The following is a 16,592-nucleotide window of genomic DNA, read 5'->3' as shown; positions in this document are numbered from 1 at the left end:
CTCATTACTAGTATAGCTTACTAGCACTATACTGTAGTAATAGAAAGAAATACATAATCGATTTCGGCCCGAAGTTTATCTATGTCCTTTCTACCATTCCCCCCCCTTCCCTACAAAATTATTTTTATATATTATGTATTTATATAAATTTATATCTATTTTAATAATTATATATCTACATATTTATTTATATCCTATAAGCAGAACAATCCCTTCTAAGAGTGCGTTTGGTGTCTACCTACTACAATTATGTATTTATCCTCTTGTCAAAGTTCTGCATGGAATCCCTATTGTTCAACCACTCCTCCTTGTCTTGTGTATTCTGGATGATGAACTTCTCAAAGAATCTTGAAACTTAACTTGAAATCTTCTCAACTCTCAAATTACGGCCTGATTCTCACTACTCCATTCAGGACAGATCGTACTACATATATGTATACTATAACTACCATAATGTGCTATGACAATAAAACTTTTTCACCTAAATTGAACAAGGCATCATTTATGCATACTTTTCTTTCAGTCCTATCCAAAATATTTTGTTTCTTGTCCTAATGAAGTTTAAAAGCTCAGATTATGCAGCATGTTGAGGATCAGATCCAAGTGGTAGGAATTCTTAAAGAAGCATTTCTCCTCGTACATATCCTGAACACTCGCACTCGGTGTGACCACGCACGTGAGAATGTGATAGAGCATGCAATCTTTGAGGGAGAGCAGAATGAACAGCTGGAATCGTCCGTCTCGGCCGAGACTGTTGAGATTGTCGTTCTCCTCAATGATCTGAATCAGATTCACGAAGTACTTCTTCGTTTCTGACTTGTGTAGTTTGCTCTCGAACAGCTGACTTGTGCGTGACTGGTGCTCGCTTGGTTCTTCGTCCGCGAGTTTCTCGTATAAGTCGACAATCGTATTGTCGTCCCGCGTGAGATCTTCGTAGCTTTGCGACGTTCGCTTCTCGGACCGAATTTCCTGGTAGATTTTGATGAACAGGTCCCAGATATTGAGATTGCGTGAGAAGAGACGCGAGGATTTAAACCCGTACAGGAAGATCTGCTCCATGCAGTAGACAAGACCAGACTCCCCTAGTAGGAGAACTGTTAGGGAGTGCTGCGGACTGTCCTTGTAACTACGGTGGAAGTATTTGAGGATGTTGTTGATGCACTCCCCCAGCAAAGTCTCTATGTCTTCGATGAGTTCTATTTTCCGCGTTGGTTGAACGCTAGGGCTGCGTAGACGCGGCGTCTTGGGTGTGGAGGGACATTCGTCACCACCTGCCTTCTCCTTGAGTTTCTCCCCGATGAGAAGCCGCTCGATGGAGTCATCATCAATACCCTTGCCAAGCCACTTGCCACAGTGGAAGTTATACGTCGCCCCTTATTTTACTATAAGTTGGTTATTATGAGTATTTCACATTTTATTTTAAAATAAATAACTCAAATAAGGAAGATCTCACTTCTGGTAAATAGTAGGTAAACTCAACTAGATAATTACTTATTTAATACTCTTAATAGCATATTGTATTTTAAATTCAGGTGTTTAGTTTGATTATGCTCATGGTGTTTGTTTAAGCTATTAAACAAACCACAAGTGTGAAATTGAGAAAAAACACCGACTAAAATGCCAATGAAATGGAAGTACCTCTTGGACTGATTAAAAACACTAAACTACCTATACAATACATACTTGGACAAGAATTTCGTAAGTTAATCCAAATCAAACATATCATTTCTTCAAATCAATATTGTGTCAAACTACAAAGCTGTATTTACGCCTTCACTGATAAGCATGATTTGAAGGGAACAGAGAGAAAGAGAGTGTTCTTAATAGCGTTTAATAATGTATGATCTACAAGAGAGATAAGAATGAGAGCTGTCCCAAAGCTATCACTGAAAAAAAAAAAAGGAAAATTATCTCCCCTTACCACCCACTTTCTTACTTCTGCTTCACACTTTCTCTCACCTTCTTTGAACGTCTTCACTAAAAGAACATCACTAATCCGTCGAAAATACAAATCTATTGTTCTTTAATTTTTATTCAACATGGACAGACGAATAATTAATTTATTTCACCGGTTATTAAATAATTAAAAAGGAAAAAAAAAGAAACCTGCAAAGAAAAGAAAATTATTCACTTCAAAAATTTTAATTTTGCCTATCAATAATTTTGAACTTTCGCAGAACATTTGAAATTTGCGTTTAAAATGAAATCGATTGGAATGCATTTTCAAGTGGGAAACTTCTCTTTTCGGACTACTCAATCAGTGAGTCAGATCCTAAAACATGTAACTCCTTAATTCCCTACTGGTATATTGATTTAGGATTCGACTCATTCTCTGAGTAGTCCACTAAAAAGAGTACCTTCTTTTTTACTCTATTCACATATCTAGTTGAAAGTTGGAAGTCCTAAATTATATTGGTTCTTTATATTTTTAAATATTCCATTTTTCCTATTAAATTTGTATTTTCTTTTATATGAGTTTATTATTTAGATTTAAATTATATAAAGGCTATTGAAGTTTCCATTTTTTAATTAAAATACTATCAACAAAATGTGTTACCCTTGTGATTGAATTGTGCTTCATAGTTTGTTTATAATTAAGTAAAACTTTGGAGTGTGAATTTTTTACATCTTCGAGTGTCCCTTCGTGTGAAACTTGAAACTTTGATGAAAAGTCTTTTCAACTCTCCATCCATGAATTAGGAAATTTTGAATCTTTCTTCAAAAGTTGTCTAAATTTCTGTGGGCTACATTTTTACTTTCTTTTTCAAGTTTTGTTTACACCTGAGTTTTTTTTATTTCATTTTTATTATTATTATTTTTTTTTTAGGGCAGATCGTGAATGGAACGTAAAATATTATTATTATAACGTGCTATGACAATAAATAGAAAACTTTGCACCCACGTTGAACCAGGCATCATTTACGCATACCTGTCCTGCAGTCCTGTCCAAAATATTCCCTTTCCAGCCTTTATAGGCCGGTTTTCGGCGCGAACGACAGGTTTTAATTTCAACGCTGTCAAAGGGCCTAATTAAAAAAAAAAAATGCTTAAGTGACAACGTAAAAAAAGTACCTATCACTTTTACTGTGGTTGATACCTATTTAACATGGTACCTGTATTATTTTCTGTGCTTGGACCACAGGACCCCTAATTTTTGCGTAAGTGGTGCCAGAATAAGGTTTTAAATTTACGTTCGTCCTTTTGAATTAATTTTCATTCGTTTCAATCACTCTAAACTAAGTCCGCAGGTACCTGTCCCTATTTTTTACGCTTTGTTTTTCTCCTCATGAAGTCTGATGTGAAGTAGATACTAGATACAGTTGTTAGTTTTGTAGCACATTCTATAGAGAATTATCCCTGCTTGACGTAAAAGTGGACACATATAATGGGTTAATTTAATTCACATTTTAACGAATTTAACATTTTAAAGGGTTAAAGGTTCCGTTTCCGAAAGGAAAATCAGGGGACCCTAAAAAAGATATTTCCAACCATTTCCCGATTTCGAAAATTTGGACCGATTGCAATACTTTCTCTTTACTAGTATAGCTTCGTTATACTGTAGTAACAGAAAGAAATACATACTCGATTTCGGCCCGAAGTTTATCTATGTCCTTTCTACCATTCCCCCCTTCCCTACGAAATTATTTTTATATATTCTGTATTTATATAGATTTATATCTATTTTAATAATTATATATCTACATATTTATTTATATCCTATAACCAGAACAATCCCTTTTAAGAGTGCGTTTGGTGTCTATCTACTACAATTATGTATTTATCCAATAATATAAAAAAATAGAAAATACAACAAATATTGCACCACAAACTTAACAATTTAACAAAAGAATTAACTCAGAAAAGTGTTGAAAAAAATATCTACTCATCTAATGTGTAAAAATCGTTAGAAATAAATAAAGAATTCAACTAAGTTACAGTTACAACTAACAAGGTTTTCTTCCACTTGTAGTACGTTCTGCGAAGAATTATATGATTTAGGTTTATATTTAAATCTTGGTAACATTATATTGGTAACGCGGTTTCTTCACATTCTGCTTTGGGGGTTATTAAAATCTTTGCCTCCACAAAATTCTTCAAATGTTCTTGCCCCGGGCGAGAATCGAACCCGCGGCCTAGCGCTTACAAGGCAGACGCACTACCAACTAAGCTAACTAGGCTGGCTACACTGAAAGCTAAAATTGTCAAAATTCTTCAAATGTTCTTCATTGAAGTCCAAGTGCATCACGATGAGACAAATGTGTAAACAAAATGTTCATCTTCATTTGAAACTTGAATCTTCTGGAACTCGATTTTGAATCTTGGATACTGATACAAAAATTGTCAAAGAAGAAAAAAGTACAAAGCCAAAAAATTAAATCATCACCAACATATTTTAAAAATTTATTAGACAAGGCAGATTGTAAGTTTTTGATAAAACCTTGGACATAGGTGTATGTAGGTATCTTATTCAGAATTTAGATAGTACATTTTTGTGTGTATACTTATGAAGGTAAGGCAAGTTACAGAAAAAAGAAGTAAAAAGCTGTTCTTTACATGGCTGTATAGGTATGTATGCAGTTAAATTTAAATATTAGAACATCCAAGACAAAAATACAAAAAAAAAATCTAATACAAATTCGACTAGTCGTAGAGATGAGAAATCACTACTTTCAAAGAACTTTTCTGGTGGGAAAGATCTTACAAATTGGCCTTTGATTACAAATTGGGTTTATGTATGACAACTATGACATGTTAAAAGAAAGCATTTATCAACCTGTCTTATACCGAGCTAACAATACTCTTCAAATACAAGGAGATTAGAAGTTAGAAATAAAATGTGCAATTTTTTTATGAATTTTTAGCACACTTCATTTTTGAATCCTCCACAGCTTAAGCCTTTACACAACGGAAACATGTTGCGAATGTTGAGAGACTTTAAAGAATAAATCTAGTACACACTAAAAGGTAAGATAAGAAATCACTACTTTCAAAGAACTTTTCTGGTGGGAAAGATCTTACAAATTGGCCTTTGATTACAAATTGGGTTTATGTATGACATGTTAAAAGAAAGCATTTATCAACCTGTCTTATAATGAGCTAACAATACTCTTCAAATACAAGATTAGAAGTTAGAAATAAAATGTGCAATTTTTTTTTTTATGAATTTTCAGCACACTTTATTTCTGAATCCTCCACAGCTTAAGCCTTTGCACAACGGAAACATAATTATGTTGCGAATGTTGAGAGACTTTAAAGAATAAATCTAGTACACACTAAAAGGTAAAAAAAATGTTTCAGAAACAAGTTTGGAGAGTAAAAAAAAGTTGCCGGATTGTTGCAAAAACATTTCTGGATTGTTGAGAAACAATGTTTCTGATGAAAATGTTGCTGGTGTGCACTAGGCATACTTGGAAGTCTAAAGCTCAACTGAAAAAAAGTTGCCGGATTGTTGCAAAAACATTTCTGGATTGTTGAGAAACACTGTTTCTGATGAAAATGTTGCTGGTGTGCACTAGGCTTACTTGGAAGTCTAAAGCTCAACTTGTTTTCTCATCCGAGGCAGTTTCTATTTCTTCATGCTGAGACGTCAAACTGGAGGGACTATCTATTAAATTGGCGGTAGATTTGGTTCTCCGGTAATCATGTTTACTTTGTTTGGCAGTCGCCCGTTTAGTTTCGTGTTTGATGATTAGTTCACTCGTCAAATATTCTTCGCGCTTGATTTGATCTTTTAATTCGCTCGGAATATCTGGTATCAGCCATTGTAGAATGATCATACCAAACGATACAACGTTCTGAAACACCACAATGAAACCAAGACGAGCTGCCAGTAGTTTCCAGTAGTACCAGCTCCTTTTATATTTCAGGTGATTCGGTTCAAACCAAGGTGGGTTGCGATAGTTATGATAGCGACACATTGTTACGTTGATGGACGGATACAAAGGTCGCGCGGATTCTTGAAAATCACTCGTGTTGAAATAAGACAGTGTGTCGTTCAAGAAGCCCTCATCTGTGAAATTCTTACTCCCTAGAAACTTGTACATGATGCGAGGTATGAAATTTGACGTAAAAGCAATGAGGACTGCGTTTGAAATGACGGCCAACTTGGCGACGACATCCAACACTCGAAACCAGATTCCTATATTGGTCGCCCTGTGAGGTACAGGTCGTCGGTAGTACTTCAGGAACTTCTGGGCATCTAAACGTGTTTCAAAAATGTTATTGATGAGAGCAAACAGAGGTGCTAAGGGGAAGGCGGATACAAATAAGACGACAAAGCCGTATTGCAAAACCATTTCTAAATATTCAGGATACAAGCCTCGTGTTCCCCAGTCAAGAAGTTTGAAGTCTTCTAACCATTGTTTAGCTCTCGGATCAGTAAAAAAAGTTGCCGGATTGTTGCAAAAACATTTCTGGATTGTTGAGAAACACTGTTTCTGATGAAAATGTTGCTGGTGTGCACTAGGCATACTTGGAAGTCTAAAGCTCAACTGGTTTTCTCATCCAAGGCAGTTTCTATTTCTTCATGCTGAGACGTCAAACTGGAGGGACTATCTATTAAATTGGCGGTAGATTTGGTTCTCCGGTAATCATGTTTACTTTGTTTGGCAGTCGCCCGTTTAGTTTCGTGTTTGATGATTAGTTCACTCGTCAAATATTCTTCGCGCTTGATTTGATCTTTTAATTCGCTCGGAATATCTGGTATCAGCCATTGTAGAATGATCATACCAAACGATACAACGTTCTGAAACACCACAATGAAACCAAGACGAGCTGCCAGTAGTTTCCAGTAGTACCAGCTCCTTTTATATTTCAGGTGATTCGGTTCAAACCAAGGTGGGTTGCGATAGTTATGATAGCGACACATTGTTACGTTGATGGACGGATACAAAGGTCGCGCGGATTCTTGAAAATCACTCGTGTTGAAATAAGACAGTGTGTCGTTCAAGAAGCCCTCATCTGTGAAATTCTTACTCCCTAGAAACTTGTACATGATGCGAGGTATGAAATTTGACGTAAAAGCAATGAGGACTGCGTTTGAAATGACGGCCAACTTGGCGACGACATCCAACACTCGAAACCAGATTCCTATATTGGTCGCCCTGTGAGGTACAGGTCGTCGGTAGTACTTCAGGAACTTCTGGGCATCTAAACGTGTTTCAAAAATGTTATTGATGAGAGCAAACAGAGGTGCTAAGGGGAAGGCGGATACAAATAAGACGACAAAGCCGTATTGCAAAACCATTTCTAAATATCTTGTCAAAGTTCTGCATGGAATCCCTATTGTTCAACCACTCCTCCTTGTCTTGTGTATTCTGGATGATGAACTTCTCAAAGTTGGCGAACAAATGTACCATCCGCCTCAGGAACATCTCTCGAATAGCAATGTTAAACTTGATCTCCTTGCAGTAATATTCCTTCTCTGAGAGATTCGCATCAAACCGATCTTCTATCGAGTTGAAAGAGCTGAGACCATCATCCAAGTCTGAACTCTCCAACGCGTTCAAGCTGGTTCTTGACTTGGAAATGAACTTGTCTCCGCCACTCGTGTTGAGTGTGAACGACTCCTGATAGTTGCCCTTGGAGATAGAGCTGTCTGGTGTCATGAGAATGCCACGCTCAATGTAAAGTCGCCTCAGTGTGTCTGAACTACTCAGTAGTGAGTCACTCTCAGTATCCTCATCCAACTCATTAGACCAGCTATGTTTCCTAGCGCGTGGTAGGACACCTGTACAACTGGAACTCATGAGATCTGAGGGCGCCTTGTACGTGTGTCTGAACTACTCAGTAGTGAGTCACTCTCAGTATCCTCATCCAACTCATTAGACCAGCTATGTTTCCTAGCGCGTGGTAGGACGCCTGTACAACTGGAACTCATGAGGTCTGAGGGCGCCTTGTATAAACAGTGGGCCGCCGATAGAATCCAGTGGGGAGTGATGAGAGAGCCCGTGCATATGCGAACCTGGTGAGGGTAAAGAGAACCAGCATAAAATTGCGTCAAAAGTTTTTCGTAGCGAGCGGGCTGGCATATATTCGTTCTTCTTTTTTATGGGTTTCAGGTCACTGTATAACTTAATAACTACAAAGGTTTTTAGTGACGGCAGCTTTACCCTCCATTCGATGATTACCCACCAGCTTTATCACGTTAACCTCAACCAGCCTGAGAAGGGCCTGGAGCTCGCAATTGCTCAAACAGTAACCCATCCGAACACCAACGGTGAACTTCAGTGGTCTATCGGGCACTGGTGCATTCATTCCAAGTTTTATCGCAGCTAACTTCCCTAGTCCTCAAAAAACAAGATAACTGAGTTAGCTTCAACCCCGATTGGGATGGTTCATCTACATTCACCTGGTGAGGGTAAAGAGAACCAGCATTTAATTGCGTCAAAAGTCTTTCGTAGCGGGCGGGCTGGCATATATTCGTTCTTCTTTTTTGTGGGTTTCACGTCACTGTATAACTTAATGACTACAAAGGTTTTTAGTGACGGCAGCTTTACCCTCCATTCAATGATAACTTGATAACACCAGGTTTATCCCATTAACCTCACCCAGTCTGAGAAGGGCCTGGAGCACGCGATTGCTCAAATGGTCATCCGTCCCCATACCAACGTTGTTGTAATTATTCAGAAGCCACGGCAATGAAAAAGAAAGTTTCTTTTTGCGTTTAACCTAACCCTATAATAACACTGGTCACTGATGTTCATTGTGACAGCTCCTCTTTGTAGCCATTGACGTGACTTCTGAACAAGTAACCCAATCAGGCTGTCTGGGTGTAGGTATTTTTACCGCGAACCTTGCCCAAATTTTCACCGATAAAGTTGGGTCCGGTGGCGCCGGTGGCTGACTTCATCAAATCAATCGCATCCGGTTGGAACGTCAACAGGAAAACCGCAAACGGGAACACATTAGGGGACAAGACCTCTGCTCCACCGTACATGATCGAATCTGCAAATGTTTATTTTCAGGTGACCGAATCTTCAAATGTTGATTTTCGGATGATCGATTTTTCAAATGTTGATTTTCGGTTCACGGTTCTGTTTCTGGTTTTCAATCTTTTTACAGCGGTCCTGGGTCTTTGAAAGCGAGTTCTCCAAATTTATAGACCACTCCAATGACGAGTTTTTCCAACTTTGTTCAAATGTTGATTTTCGGATGATCGATTTTTCAAATGTTGATTTTCGGTTCACGGTTCTGTTTCTGGTTTTCAATCTTTTTACAGCGTTCCTGGGTCTTTGAAAGAGAGTTCTCCAAATTTATAGACCACTCCAATGACGAGTTTTTCCAACTTTACTTGGAAATTGGAAAGTCAACACCCCATTCTCTCAAGCTCCAACTATCCAGTATCCACTCGTTTTTGTTGCAAACATTTTGGCGATCCTCAAGGGTACAAAATTTGGGCACAGGAAGAGTTTTTCAAGTTCATCAGGTACAAATTTCGGTCGTCACCCAGACCAGAATGAAATCCAAAGGCTCTTCCTCTTCAGTCTTGCCGGATCCCAGGTCGATGCTGATTGAAGTCTCATGTTTAGGAGATTCAGTAGGTCCTGTATGATTGTGGTCTACTTCAGCAGTGCCATCGTGACTATGGACATCGAAGAATATGTCATCTTCTTCGTCTGTCCCCGAAGCTTTTAAATATTTCCTATCAGTCTCCATAATGTTGAATGCGAACAAAAACTGTCCAACAAAATGTCATGAAATTTCACTATGCCAATTATTTCGTTTTTGTCGCAAACATTTTGGCGATCCTCAAGGGTACAAAATTTGGGCACAGGAAGAGTTTTTCAAGTTCATCAGGTACAAATTTTGGTCGTCACAAGATAACCTAAGATAAGTGTGTTGTGTGTAATTTATAGTCTGTAGACGAAAATATGTTACCGAAAATTTAGAAGCTCACCACGTTATTTTTTACGCAAAATTTGGTCTCGCTTAGCGCAGCGAGATAGAAGAGGAGGGTTGGAATTTTGATGTCGGAGTGTTTTCCTGGCTGTGAAAGCGGGGCCAAGAGTGATTTTAAATTTCCGTTGATATTCCACGAAAACGAGCATCAGGCAAAATTGAATTTTTGATTTGTGGTGTATTTCGTTCTGGGAATGGCTGACTTTCTCCTATCCTGTCTCTTGGGGGAAAAAATATATTTGTGATGGTGTGTTTCAGGACTTTCAGGCGGTAATTCACCAATTTAGTTCGGACACCTATTATAAAACAGTTCTTGGGACAATCGTGGCTAAAGCCAGGTATACACACTCGGGACCCTGCCAGTGGGCTAAGCCCTAAACTACGTCTTTCATAATCATTTGTTAATTTGTACGTACATATGTATCATTAAATTAAATAAACATTAAATAAATCAGTACCTAGATAAAAAATGTATATGTTTTTCTTCCCCAGAATACATATTTCAAAGAACAAAATCTCGTAATAACGTTCACGAGACAGTCAAGAACATCGAAATTATTTTTAGAATGCATGCAGATTCTTTCTTTTCATTATGTGCTGGTAATAAACTTATCTGAAAACGCCTCCGGCGTTAACCTCGCCTTGTGGTCACCTTCCACTCAAGAGTCCCTTATTAAATATCCAAAGAAGGGAAACCACTTAACAACGGGCAAATATTCGCAAGAAACACAAAACAAAAATATTACCATAATACATACACACAAAAATAAAATCTAGTTAGATACCTACTTAATACAATCTGAGGGACATACTACGGGATGGGTATGCTACGACACGGACCACAATACATGTACGAGTAGCATAAAAAAAAAAAGAAAAAAACATCAGGCCTGATTTTCAAAGTACTTAATATGTAATTACTTGTAGGTAGGTTTGTAATAAAGTCTACACTGGGGTCACAATAATATTAAGACATGAATATAAAATTTGTAAATATGTGCGTTCATTTGCTCATTTTAGGAGCTGAGCATTAAATAACTTTACTAAGTAATCACTCAAATACAAAGAACTCTACCTAAATACAAAAGAAAAAAAAAACTTGATTTCACTCACGTCACTATGAATTTGGGTTGAAATGCAAAATGACGTGACACCGAAAAAAGTACTTGGTACATGAAATCACAATTTACATTTTCCATCAATAGAACATGATTGTGTTCGGGTCATCTTTGGCTCTTTTCATCAAAAGTAAATGCTCAAAAGTAAATCTTTGGCTCTTTTCGTCAAAAGTAAATGCTCTCACACTTCTCAAGGCTAAAACCAGACTGAAGCGGAGAGCATAGCACAAAAAGTAGGTAGAGGGAAGTCACGATGGAAGTAATGCATTGACAGCAAAAAGCTCTATGCAGTTAACAAAGTTGTCTTAGCCAGGATGGTTGCCAAAATTCGGAACGAATAGGCACTACAAGAAAAAGCTCCTTGCTCCACTCTGTTTTTACCCCAAGTCCAAATGAATTCTCATTCTTAAGTAAGTCAGATAGTCAGAGCACTAATACTCACTCTAAGTCCTGTGACTCATAATCTTGTTATAATTAATCCCATGTGTTAAGCTATTCTCTAGGTTGAACTGGTACGCGCTCAGATTATGCAGCATGTTGAGGATCAGATCCAAGTGGTAGGAATTCTTAAAGAAGCATTTCTCCTCGTACATATCCTGAACACTCGCACTCGGTGTGACCACGCACGTGAGAATGTGATAGAGCATGCAATCTTTGAGGGAGAGCAGAATGAACAGCTGGAATCGTCCGTCTCGGCCGAGACTGTTGAGATTGTCGTTCTCCTCAATGATCTGAATCAGATTCACGAAGTACTTCTTCGTTTCTGACTTGTGTAGTTTGCTCTCGAACAGCTGACTTGTGCGTGACTGGTGCTCGCTTGGTTCTTCGTCCGCGAGTTTCTCGTATAAGTCGACAATCGTATTGTCGTCCCGCGTGAGATCTTCGTAGCTTTGCGACGTTCGCTTCTCGGACCGAATTTCCTGGTAGATTTTGATGAACAGGTCCCAGATATTGAGATTGCGTGAGAAGAGACGCGAGGATTTAAACCCGTACAGGAAGATCTGCTCCATGCAGTAGACAAGACCAGACTCCCCTAGTAGGAGAACTGTTAGGGAGTGCTGCGGACTGTCCTTGTAACTACGGTGGAAGTATTTGAGGATGTTGTTGATGCACTCCCCCAGCAAAGTCTCTATGTCTTCGATGAGTTCTATTTTCCGCGTTGGTTGAACGCTAGGGCTGCGTAGACGCGGCGTCTTGGGTGTGGAGGGACATTCGTCACCACCTGCCTTCTCCTTGAGTTTCTCCCCGATGAGAAGCCGCTCGATGGAGTCATCATCAATACCCTTGCCAAGCCACTTGCCACAGTGGAAGTTATACGTCGCCCCGGTGATCTCATTACGAACCAGAATGTTGTCAATGAGCCACTTGGAATTCAGACCAGTGTTGTCATGTCCAATACGCAGGGTTGTCAGTTGTCCCACGTTCTTGCTGTGATAGATAAACTCCAGTGTATTGCGAGGGATGGGAATCTTCTTGGTCTCTCCCAGATTGCCTGCGATGGAAATCCAACAGTTGGCCGAGGTGAAGTTACTCGATCGTTTGGAAGGAACAATGAGGACCCTGTATGTCATGTTGGTATTTACAAATGTGTTAGTGAAGCAGTTATAGTCCACGGCATTCAACGTGAGGAGATGATACAGGAATTGTTCCCGCTCCTCCTCACAGCGCAGGAACGCGTATCTCTTATACAGGAGCTTGAGTACAGGACCATTGGACAGAAGAGTTTTGAAATGTTTGGATAGAAGTTTACGCTCAAGGGAGAGTCGAACCCAGGCCCTCGCGAAACCGATGGGTGTCTTGATTTCCGTCATGGACTGAATGTTCTTCACATCGTAAGATAGATCTGTAGGGAGGGGAGGTAGCTGTGGGGAGTCATCATCAAAACTATCATTAAGTACTCTGGTCTCGCTATGTGAACGAGACTCTGAGCTTCGTCTCATCATGCGACGAGAGTTCCTTTCCATGTGAGCAGATCGGTCAGGGGATTTGGTTTTGTTTCGTTCCAGTGATGACGTCATGGCTTTGTACATAGAGCTGGTGATACTCCGGTCCGGTGTTTTCTCATACAGGGAGGATGTCATGAGTTTATCTGAGCTAGGCGTGTGAGATCGTTCCGTGAAAGATGACGTCATGATATGATCTCGTCTCGGGAGGGGCGGTTTCTCATAGCAAGGCGATCTGGCCACCTTGTCACTTTGGTTCACTCTGTCGGGAGATCGCGCGGCCATCGCCTTCAGTTTCCGATCCATCTTAGGACTACGGCCCAGGACAGTGACCACAGAGTTGGCTATTGTGTTTGTACTGGTGGCGCTTTGTACTTCTAGCTCCATGTAAATACACAGATGACTCCACAAGGCGGACTTGCCCTGCTTATGCTGCAACCCGTGAGACCAGATCTTCTCCAATATATCACACAGACCTGCTATCAGCGTGTTCTCTTCAACCAGAGAGTTCTCATTGGAATCTTCCTTATGTCCTAACTCCAGCGCTTCATTTCCTAACTTCTCCACCAACATTTTCTTCGTCCGACTCTTACAGTCTTTGAGTAATTTCTCTACAAAGTTCCAGTTGGTCTGAGGGATGATCGAGTTGTCTTGAGAGATCTTACGTTCTGCGTGTGCGATAGAGAGACGTACATTGGAGTATTTGGATCCCAACGGATTGGCTTCGTTGGAGAATGGTTTCTTATAGAGAGAAATGTCATCTGTCAAGTACTTGTCCGTCTTTTTCAAACTCCAACTGGAGGTGCTCAGTGAAGAGTTCTTGGTTCGATTTGAAGATTCTTGTCCTAATGCGACCAGATCGAGAGAAGGAAATGTTCCCTTTGAGCTTTTCGGGACATAGTTGGACAGTATTTCTCGAGGTTTACCCAACTCTCTGTTGACTTTAGCCAGGCGTTTCTCTAGAAGCAACTGATAGTCTGATATGAGACTAATCATTTCATGTGAGGTACTTGAGAAGTAGCCCTCGGTCTGATGGACCTTGTTGTATTTCTTGATCCTACTCTCAAACAAATTCAAATGCGTGTCCACCTCTCCCCACGAGCTGGCGATCTTGTTGTCAATGAAGCTAGCGAACATTTGAGTTTCTAGAAACAAGGACAGGAAAGGGATGGCGTATTTACTTTGGTCCGACAGGAAACTTGTCTTGTCAAAGTTCTGCATGGAATCCCTATTGTTCAACCACTCCTCCTTGTCTTGTGTATTCTGGATGATGAACTTCTCAAAGTTGGCGAACAAATGTACCATCCGCCTCAGGAACATCTCTCGAATAGCAATGTTAAACTTGATCTCCTTGCAGTAATATTCCTTCTCTGAGAGATTCGCATCAAACCGATCTTCTATCGAGTTGAAAGAGCTGAGACCATCATCCAAGTCTGAACTCTCCAACGCGTTCAAGCTGGTTCTTGACTTGGAAATGAACTTGTCTCCGCCACTCGTGTTGAGTGTGAACGACTCCTGATAGTTGCCCTTGGAGATAGAGCTGTCTGGTGTCATGAGAATGCCACGCTCAATGTAAAGTCGCCTCAGTGTGTCTGAACTACTCAGTAGTGAGTCACTCTCAGTATCCTCATCCAACTCATTAGACCAGCTATGTTTCCTAGCGCGTGGTAGGACGCCTGTACAACTGGAACTCATGAGGTCTGAGGGCGCCTTGTATTTGAGACAAGCATCTGCATAGCTCGGGATGTGCACATTGTATTTGTTGAGCAGATGATACACTTCACTCATGATCTCACTCTTCTGCGGAATGCTTGGGAAATCTTCAGGAAACTGTACAGTCTTTGTATCCAGATCCACAAAACACAGACTGAACTCACTAGGGATATTGACTTTGGATTCTTTGCTGTGAAGTCCCATGATGTAGGGGACAGGAGCATCTAGGAAATGATACATGGAGGAGGGAAGGATAGGAACATACACATGGGGCCACTTGAATGGGAATAGAAGACAGCAGAGAGATTCTGCAACGAGCATGAGCTTCTGATAGTCTGATGAACAGATGAGTATTTGTTTTTCTAGAAGAACACAAGTGAAGAGCTGAATAAACACATCCACCCCCATGAGCATAAACACCTGACGAATTGGAAAGTCAAAGTGTGGCAGTTCATGCTCCATGCCTGGTGACACAAGATAGGTAGTAATGTCAGGATAACATGTGAAGCTAAGACTAGACCAAAAATGTTTCAGAAACAAGTTTGGAGAGTAAAAAAAAGTTGCCGGATTGTTGCAAAAACATTTCTGGATTGTTGAGAAACAATGTTTCTGATGAAAATGTTGCTGGTGTGCACTAGGCATACTTGGAAGTCTAAAGCTCAACTGGTTTTCTCATCCGAGGCAGTTTCTATTTCTTCATGCTGAGACGTCAAACTGGAGGGACTATCTATTAAATTGGCGGTAGATTTGGTTCTCCGGTAATCATGTTTACTTTGTTTGGCAGTCGCCCGTTTAGTTTCGTGTTTGATGATTAGTTCACTCGTCAAATATTCTTCGCGCTTGATTTGATCTTTTAATTCGCTCGGAATATCTGGTATCAGCCATTGTAGAATGATCATACCAAACGATACAACGTTCTGAAACACCACAATGAAACCAAGACGAGCTGCCAGTAGTTTCCAGTAGTACCAGCTCCTTTTATATTTCAGGTGATTCGGTTCAAACCAAGGTGGGTTGCGATAGTTATGATAGCGACACATTGTTACGTTGATGGACGGATACAAAGGTCGCGCGGATTCTTGAAAATCACTCGTGTTGAAATAAGACAGTGTGTCGTTCAAGAAGCCCTCATCTGTGAAATTCTTACTCCCTAGAAACTTGTACATGATGCGAGGTATGAAATTTGACGTAAAAGCAATGAGGACTGCGTTTGAAATGACGGCCAACTTGGCGACGACATCCAACACTCGAAACCAGATTCCTATATTGGTCGCCCTGTGAGGTACAGGTCGTCGGTAGTACTTCAGGAACTTCTGGGCATCTAAACGTGTTTCAAAAATGTTATTGATGAGAGCAAACAGAGGTGCTAAGGGGAAGGCGGATACAAATAAGACGACAAAGCCGTATTGCAAAACCATTTCTAAATATTCAGGATACAAGCCTCGTGTTCCCCAGTCAAGAAGTTTGAAGTCTTCTAACCATTGTTTAGCTCTCGGATCAGTAGTTGTTGTTGACTTGGACGTTAGAGATGAATTCCTAATCAGTTCATCTGAGATAACAGAGGCTGTCTTCTTCAATGTTTTCTTCATTGAGTTCTGTGCTTTATCTTTGAGACTGGAAATCATGGCGAGGTTTCGGTTTTTCTCGCCATGTTCAGGAGAGCTATTGCCTTCACTTTTATTCATTGGTTTCAATTCAATGGCGGTTTCTTTGTTGAGCAATCTATTGGTATCATTGATTAGTTTGTCACTCTTTTTGGTAGCGTTGTCATTCCTTTGGTTTGTCTCAAGTTCAGTTTCTCCATTGTCACGAAGGTTGATGAGATCTGCATTCTTCTGAGTTTCTGACAGATCATCACTAAGTCCAGTAGTGATCATGAACACGTTGTAAAGTTTCCAGAAGTATGGAATGAACATTT

General features: G+C 39.9%; 2 protein-coding genes across 2 annotated transcripts; both read right to left on the bottom strand.

Annotated features, from left to right (window-relative positions):
- Positions 1–561: 561 nt before the first annotated feature.
- LOC103509581 (DENN domain-containing protein 5B) lies at positions 562–15,187 on the bottom strand. The gene is made up of 2 exons (XM_008474205.3): positions 12,301–15,187; positions 562–1,331 (listed from the first exon to the last, which is right to left on the bottom strand). Exons 1-2 carry the CDS (start codon positions 15,134–15,136, stop codon positions 562–564), a joined length of 3,606 nt encoding a protein of 1,201 aa, XP_008472427.3. The 5' UTR covers positions 15,137–15,187.
- Positions 5,000–16,585, bottom strand: LOC108252438 (anoctamin-1-like). The gene is made up of 2 exons (XM_026823875.1): positions 15,258–16,585; positions 5,000–5,347 (listed from the first exon to the last, which is right to left on the bottom strand). The coding sequence occupies exon 1, from the start codon at positions 16,549–16,551 to the stop codon at positions 15,334–15,336; it is 1,218 nt and encodes a 405-aa protein (XP_026679676.1). The 5' UTR covers positions 16,552–16,585; the 3' UTR covers positions 5,000–5,347; positions 15,258–15,333.
- Positions 16,586–16,592: the final 7 nt, after the last annotated feature.

This window comes from Diaphorina citri, unplaced genomic scaffold (assembly GCF_000475195.1).
Source record: "Diaphorina citri unplaced genomic scaffold, Diaci psyllid genome assembly version 1.1 scaffold512, whole genome shotgun sequence".
NCBI classification, from domain to species: Eukaryota; Metazoa; Arthropoda; class Insecta; order Hemiptera; family Psyllidae; genus Diaphorina; species Diaphorina citri.
Note: the sequence above shows the minus strand (reverse complement) of the source record. Positions and strands in the feature narration are given on the sequence as shown.